Raw genomic sequence first — 7,491 nt, 5'->3', positions numbered from 1 at the left:
TCTTAATGGGGCTTCGACTTTTTCATCGCTAGCTCCATAACCTTCGCCCTTTTGAGCCTTACGGCTGAGTCCCAGAAGACAACGACTAAAAGCCCTCTAAACCCTTATCACCGGATTGAGACGGGTCTGACCGCGAGTGATGTCCACCAAATACAGAGCCGTCTCCTAATCCCTTTCAATAAGCTATTGAGAAACGACTTCTTGACAACTGCGGAAGCTCAAACCATATCGAGAGCAGCTGTCCGCAAAGAAGACGAGGAGTATATTGGTGTTTGATTTCTTGTAATATATCTCAAGCTTTTAAAAGGATGTGTGTGTTTAGGTCAAATTCCTCAAAACTGATCATTCAATCAAAATAGGGTTGTTTTCTCTAGCCTTCTCTACTCAAATGAGAATCTGATTATAAAAGAAAATTCATAAAGTCAGGAACAAAATTTGTTGCCAAAGAGAGTTTTTTTTGTTTTTGTTTTGGCAAGTACATAATCTATTAGTTTCAAAGAGAATCATCGAACAAGAAAGTGTCAGAGTTAAATTCTGAATCTATACCCTCTCTACCCTTAAACTCACCAAGCCCCACTGCGTTTTCTATTGAAAAATCATTAATCAATGCGAAATCATCTTCCAACATTGTCTTGCTTCTACGGTTTATGAGCTTTCTAGCTGTTATTTCCACTTTGGCTCTCTCTACGGCAATCACTTCTTCAGCAACTTCAAAAGGTACAACCTTTGAACATGTTTTGCTTGATTTTCTCAACCTTGATGGCAAACTTTTGTTCCTCTTCACGCAGTTCCTGATGGGCTCGTTTTTGATGCTGTCATTTTTCTTGTTGCTGTTATTGCTGATAGTTCTTTTGAGCTCTGGAATCTTGGATGCGTTTGTTAAAGGGCCATTGAACACAAGCTTTCTCTTACTACCATCTTTAAGATCTAGTTTTCTTGCTTGGAGAAGTTGTGCTCTCATGGATCTTGGAGAGCTACCTGCAGAAACTTTGGCATTGAATAATTTCTTTCTCCGAGGTGACATTGAGAAATGCTTCAAGATATCCTCAGGTGTCCAATCAAATCTCTGTTCATATGGCCAGAAAAGCGGCTCATCGACATTACTACTACTGCTCTTAGAATCCACAATCTCTGCACTTTTCTCATCCAAACTTATCTTACGAACCAAAGAAGTTGCCGTGTGATTATTCGGATCAGATGGTACATCAGAGGAGATTATCAGAGAAGGAGAATGATTTCCTGATTCAAGTTCTATACCTGAAGATTGTGAAAAGTTAACTTTCTTTCCTTGTGAACTCTGAGTAGAAGAATCAATAACGGTGAGATTTGGAGCAGAACTAAATGAATCTTTCTTCTGTATGTTCTCTTTAGTGTTTCTTGGGATTCTGGGACGGTCTTTAATGGAACTTACTTCTTGATGATTCAGAGAAAGGGAAGCTTTAGCAAGGTTTGATAACCACGAGACTACACTCTCATCAACCGAGAAACGAAACGAAACAGATAACCTGCGTTCCTCAAGAAGAGAAGTAGGAGATGCACAATCTGAAGATAACCAAATAGAATCACTATCATCAAAGCTTCTCCATTTTACAAACTTGTTATTGATCCCACCACCACGATCATCGATCTTTTCCCTTCTTAATTGTGGTGGTGTTACACCACCTGATGGTTTGATCCTTGTTTTGTTTGTGACATCTGAAATCTTCTTTGTTGCAGGTAGCCTCATGGATTCAAAGTTAGTAGAACCTGTTGATTTCGATCTTGGAAGCAACTTGGGTTCACTTGTTGCATTCTTCTTCTTCCTCATGGAGAAAGATGAAGCCACTCTCTTCACAAATCCCTTAGATCCTGCATCTTTTTCATTTGTGAAAGCCATTGAAGTGCCCAATCACTTTCTGTAAAACTTAGCCTGAAAAAATCAGACAAGAGATGTTTCAGTAACAAGCATTGAGATTATACGTTGAGGAGTACATGTCGCATTCAATTTTAAAAAAATAAAAGAGAAGACAATGACACACCAACCACTAACTTCTTGGAGATTTTGAAGGAGTTGTGTTTCGAGCGTTATTACAAAGGCATAATAATCAAGTAGCACGAAAGGTTCTCTTTGACCAGCAATTTTGTAAAAGAGCCAAATATTGCTTTCTTATGACACAATGGTGGTACCATTTGCCGCTTGAACTATGAGAAATTTTTCGGAAAAGAAACTTGAGTTTGGTTCAAAAGGCAATTAAAAGCCAAAGTAACAATGTGCAGATTCTTTTATACTATACAATATTTAGGGTAACCAAAGACTAACATGAAACCTTAAGACAGAGAGAGATAGTTCACTTGTGCATGCAGTCTTGTGCCTTAACAGCCTTCAAACTCACAGGAGTGTACTCAAAAGTATTGTAAACCCCAAACCTTTCTCCAATTTGCTGAACTCTTAAAAATTCTTTCTTCTTCTTCCCGAGTAATCTCGACCTTTGTGGGAGAGACTGAGTGATGCAACTGAAACCTGAGAGATCTCAATTGTCATCTGGATTTCTGCTGGACCCGCCATTTTTGGAGCTTCCTTTACCTTTTCCACCGCCTTTTGTCTTGCTAGACGATTTAGAGTTTGCTGGTTTGCTGCTAGCAGCTTGTATATCCACATCAGCAAGACCATTCTCCAGAGCTTTCACCAGATTTTCGAAGTAGGTTTTTGTTATGCTGTTTATACACAGATAGAAGGCATTGGGGTTAGCATTGTTTAAAGTCTCAACTAGTTCACCTAAACCTACAACAGAATCTGACTATAGATGCAACAATCAATCTAAATATAATAGCAAACACTTATGACTAGATAGACTCATCTTAAAATCAACAAGGATTCTATATTGATCTGTCTGAAAAACTGATGTCTTTTCTTGTTCTGTACTAAACAGCCGTATAGATGTAAACAAGACAATTACCTGGTTAAACCAGTTAATTTTGTCCGGAAATGATTGAATTCATCTGAAGGGCCGTCAGCAATTTGAAACACCTCTAAATCCTTCTCTACGCATTTGTGGAGCCTCTCCAAACCTGACTCAGCCTCCCCTGATCAGATCAACAAGAGAAACTTCAACTTCAAGGGTTCACTGACACAAATGACTGTTCCAGCCAAATCTACAGATAAGAGTTCTGACCTTGCAAATACTCAAAAAATTGTCGCTTAGCATGATCTGGTAGATAGTATCCATATGCATATGTCCATTTAAGTACCCGTCTGCATTCAATGATCTGCAAAAGTATAAAATAAATGAGGGAACATTCAGAGAGACGTTGTACATAAATCTCATTTATCTGAAGATTTTAGCTGCTAACCTGGAGCCAAGCTTCTGTGATAAACTTGAGCTGAGATTCTGGTGTGCACTGTATGTCACTAAGCTTCCCAAGCTAGCAGAAAAATGAGAAAAGTTTGTCATCAGCATGTGAGAAACTGCCAAAAACCTAACGTTCAAATTTTAATATAATTGCACATATGTATAGGCACCAGAAATTCAAATCAAAATACACAAAGTAACAACAATGCAGTCTCTACTTATTCTGGATCCAATTAGGTGTTGCAAATAAAAACAATGGGAAAAGCTGCTAGCTCACATCATTCTCCATTCTAAAGAAGAATTAACTCTCTCATTCGGTAAATAAAGATGAAGGAAATAAATTGAAAAATAAGATTAATAATTCTTACCTTCTCTGATTGCATTTTCTGCAGATCCCCCATAGCTTTTTGCCTCGACTGCCAAATCACTCAAAAAAAGTAAATATATATGATGGAAAAATCACAAAAGGCATAAGAAGTCAAATAAACATTGAGCATACCACTTGATTGCTTGCCCAGCGTTCATAGTAATGAGTGTATCTCTCTAGCGAATTTTTTGCCATCTCTCGCCTCCTTTCAGCCTCATCATACTAAAACAGGAAAAAATTAATTGATATCAACAAAACAATATTGACAACCATCAGCTCAAGTGATTGCAGAAAATTACACCACAAATGATCAAATAAGTACAAGAAGTCTTACCAACCCTTCTTGCTTAGCCGCCTCATACCGGTTGCAGGCATAAAACCCACCAGTTCTTTCCCCGTGTTCTGTCCATGCGTTAAGGCAAAGCCTAAAGATTCAAATAAAGATACGTTCAATAGCACATCTTGCATTTCTATCACTTTGCAGAGAAAGAGGTAACAACCAAACAAAGACACCAGAGATGGGTAGAAAGCATTACCAACAAAACTCATGTTTACAAGGTGGTGTGCATGTCATGTGCATACAGCCATGATTCTTTTCAATTGGCCGCTTACACCTTGGACAAGGCTTTGAATTGGCAAGTATCCTGGGTATGAAGAGAAAAACTAAGATTAAGTAGTATAATAAAATGGAAAATAACATAGTGACAGTAGTAACTAAACATATTTCTTCAGTGAGATATATGGTAGTAAACTAGTAATAACCAGAAGATTAGGGAGCATGAATACGAATAAAAGGAGCATATACCAATTCATATTTTCAGATTCAGCGCTGTTCTTTAGTATCCATTTCCCAACTGTGTCACAATCCACAGGACGGTGAGCCTCTTCAGTGCACTGGAATTTCAAATTTATAACAGTTCCAAAATGACCAATAGTCAAAAGAATGTGGCTCAAAAAACAAAAAACAAAAAAAAAATGTCAAAAGAAAGTAGATTAGAGGTCTTTGATTCCAAGAACTTACATTCCAGCAAAAGCTATGCGAACACAAGCACGAAACATCATAACTTTCAGTCCCAGCAGCAAAATCAATTGCATGCTCACATCCTGGGGCAGGACACCACTTCATCTGAAACAGAAAAAAACAAATTGGAGCAATATTTAAAATTAGACACACACCATATCATAGACACAAAAACTGATGACAAAGTAGTATAGTTTGCTCAAAGCAAATGCATTGAAATACGTTGGTATTATTGTGATTTAATTCAAGAAGAAAAGCTGGACGACATTCCATACAAGATTAAGCAAAGGATGTTTAAATGATATAGACGGATCGAAAGAACTAGCAAGAGCATCAAGTAGTTTCTGCTTCTTGCGTGAATATATGCAGTCTGATATATATTATCTTGGAAGCCTTACCTTTCTGTTGTCTTCAACATAAGATCTAAGAAAATATCTATAATACTTCTCCTTGTCTTCCTTACAAGCCAATTTATCGATCATATCTCGACCAATAGCAGCAGGACAAGAAGGGTCAGGACATTTTAGCATCAAACATCCTGGGCCATCATTGATGGTTGTGCTTATATAACCTATAAAAGTGCATAGTATAAAACATAATGTATCAGAAAAGAGATGTTTTAGTAGGAAAAACAGTATATAAAACTTAGATCTACGCATACCAGACATGGAAGAAACTAAAGCTTAACAATTAAATTCATAGACAAATATCTTTGAAATTGTGTAAACCGAAATGCTAACTAGATAAACAATCAGATAAATCCAAGGAAAGTAATAAATCAACAGTCCCTGTTTCTGAAGAAGCTACAGATGTAAGCATCTATCGATAAGGGAGGAGAAAAAATAATACCCGTCCAACATGTATTGCAGAAAGGATGACCACAAGAAGCCGATACAATATCCTCAAGAGGGTAGGATTCAAAGCATATTCCACATGTAAGCTAAACATCAAATCATGCGTCAGTGAAACATGATTTACAAGCGAGAATTAAAGAAAACAATTCCGAGTCGAGAATTAAAGGAATTACTTCTCTGCCATCAGGTGTTGGAACAACAGGTCCCTCTAATATGCCAACAGTTCTCCGAACTCTCTCCTCATCCGCAAACCATTCATCATGAACTTTACTAACATCCCTAAAAAAGACACATTTTCTCAGAGTATCAGGAAACTAGAGAAAGCCACTAGTTTGCTCACGAAGAGCCTATAGAGTCCATTAAACGAAGCAGATCAAAACAATCTCATGGAAGAGAAAAGTTGTTTTGAAAAAATTCGAGGATAAACAATGTTGTGGATCTGTAACAGAAAACATAGGAAACAAGGAGATATATAACAAAATCACACAGTTGTCAAGGGAATTTACCAGTGATAGTGAAGAAGCAAAATGCTTGCTTCGACATCGGTTATGGAGAGGACCACGGAAACTCGCCCAACATCATCGTTCTGATGCCTGTGAATATCTTCTTCCTTGAGAACAACATAATTTATCTGGAAGCATACATCATTACAACAACACTGTGTCAATATGGTCAAAGTAAAATAAGAGCAGATATGAAATAAAACCAATAAACAGGTAGAGAACTATGAGACTAGACATTGCATGAATAAAGCAAAAGTCTAACCAAAAAAACTTGTTAAAGCTCAGCAGCATATCCCATCAAAGCCGGAACAGAATGGGAAAACTAACCTACTAAAGACTAGACGAAAGTAAGCTCAAAACGGGAACAAGTTCCAAACTTTAACAACCAAAAGAAGTAATCAACAAAGAGACATATTAACCTAATCAAACAAACAAAAAACAAAAAAAAAAACAGCTTCCAATATTCGCCATCTGCAAAAGCAAGAAACACAAAACAAGTGACAAGTAAGAAGAAGTGGAAGCCACCTGAGAGCGATGGGAGGCGATAATGGCGGAATCATCGGCGTCTGCCTCACCAAACCCGTAATCAGTTTCAACATCATCACTATCGTCGTAATCATCGGTGCCGCCGCTGTAAAAATCATCATCTCCATATTCCATATCGTGGGCATCGAGCATATCATCATCGGAATCCATGATCTTTAAATAAAGACTAGAGATTTAGCGGAATCAGACGAAAGCCCTCTTCTTTTCTCGCTGGACAAAGTAGGGTTTGGGGTTGCAATACCAAAATAAATAAAAAGGTTCTTGCTTTATAAGGAACCGAAGAAGTTGGATAGTTTGATCGAGAGAAATATTGGTAGCTCTCTCTCGATTCCGGAGATCGCGATTTATAGAAATCGAGTAGATGAGAGATATGGACTTTTGCCACTATCGTCTCGTCGGCTTGAGTTTATTTTACTACTCTATTTAAAGGTTAACAATTTAAAGAAATATAGAAATTTATGTCAAAAATGGAAATTTTATAAAAGTAAATTCTATAATATTTTTCTTAAAAAATACTAGATTTTTTTTGTTTTTGTGTTATACACATATTTTGACATTTACTTTTTTTGATCTAGATTCTAGAGTAATGTAAAAAAAATGTCATTAGTTCTTCAATGTTAGTAAAATCTAGGAAAATCAATGTTTCAGCCCTCTATGAAGCCAAAATCGAACTGAAAAACGATTTCATTTGAATCAACCAAAATAACCAAAATAAACCACTTTTATACTGTATATTGTATTTAAATGATTAAGAGTTACGTGTTACATTTGGTGTTTTATCTCTTTAGTTAATGAATTAGCAAGTAGATGTGACGGATTTGTTTTTTCAAAATGTTGAAAGAGAATATAAACCCCAAACATCATCTCTAAA

General features: G+C 36.8%; 2 protein-coding genes across 2 annotated transcripts; both read right to left on the bottom strand.

Moving 5' to 3' along the window:
- Positions 1-290: 290 nt before the first annotated feature.
- Positions 291-2,102, bottom strand: LOC9325638. The gene is made up of 2 exons (XM_002889528.2): positions 2,019-2,102; positions 291-1,909 (listed from the first exon to the last, which is right to left on the bottom strand). The coding sequence occupies exon 2, from the start codon at positions 1,874-1,876 to the stop codon at positions 494-496; it is 1,383 nt and encodes a 460-aa protein (XP_002889574.1). The 5' UTR covers positions 1,877-1,909; positions 2,019-2,102; the 3' UTR covers positions 291-493.
- An 89-nt stretch (positions 2,103-2,191) lies between these two features.
- LOC9325637 (probable E3 ubiquitin-protein ligase ARI5) lies at positions 2,192-7,013 on the bottom strand. The gene is made up of 15 exons (XM_021013438.1): positions 6,600-7,013; positions 6,078-6,202; positions 5,745-5,850; positions 5,567-5,657; positions 5,116-5,288; positions 4,718-4,822; positions 4,502-4,590; positions 4,233-4,340; positions 4,031-4,121; positions 3,829-3,918; positions 3,698-3,745; positions 3,331-3,402; positions 3,153-3,246; positions 2,937-3,063; positions 2,192-2,694 (listed from the first exon to the last, which is right to left on the bottom strand). The coding sequence occupies exons 1-15, from the start codon at positions 6,768-6,770 to the stop codon at positions 2,511-2,513; spliced, it is 1,674 nt and encodes a 557-aa protein (XP_020869097.1). The 5' UTR covers positions 6,771-7,013; the 3' UTR covers positions 2,192-2,510.
- Positions 7,014-7,491: the final 478 nt, after the last annotated feature.

Source organism: Arabidopsis lyrata (assembly GCF_000004255.2).
Source record: "Arabidopsis lyrata subsp. lyrata unplaced genomic scaffold ARALYscaffold_1, whole genome shotgun sequence".
Classification (NCBI taxonomy): Eukaryota; Viridiplantae; Streptophyta; class Magnoliopsida; order Brassicales; family Brassicaceae; genus Arabidopsis; species Arabidopsis lyrata.
This window is presented reverse-complemented; position numbering and strand designations above follow the sequence as displayed.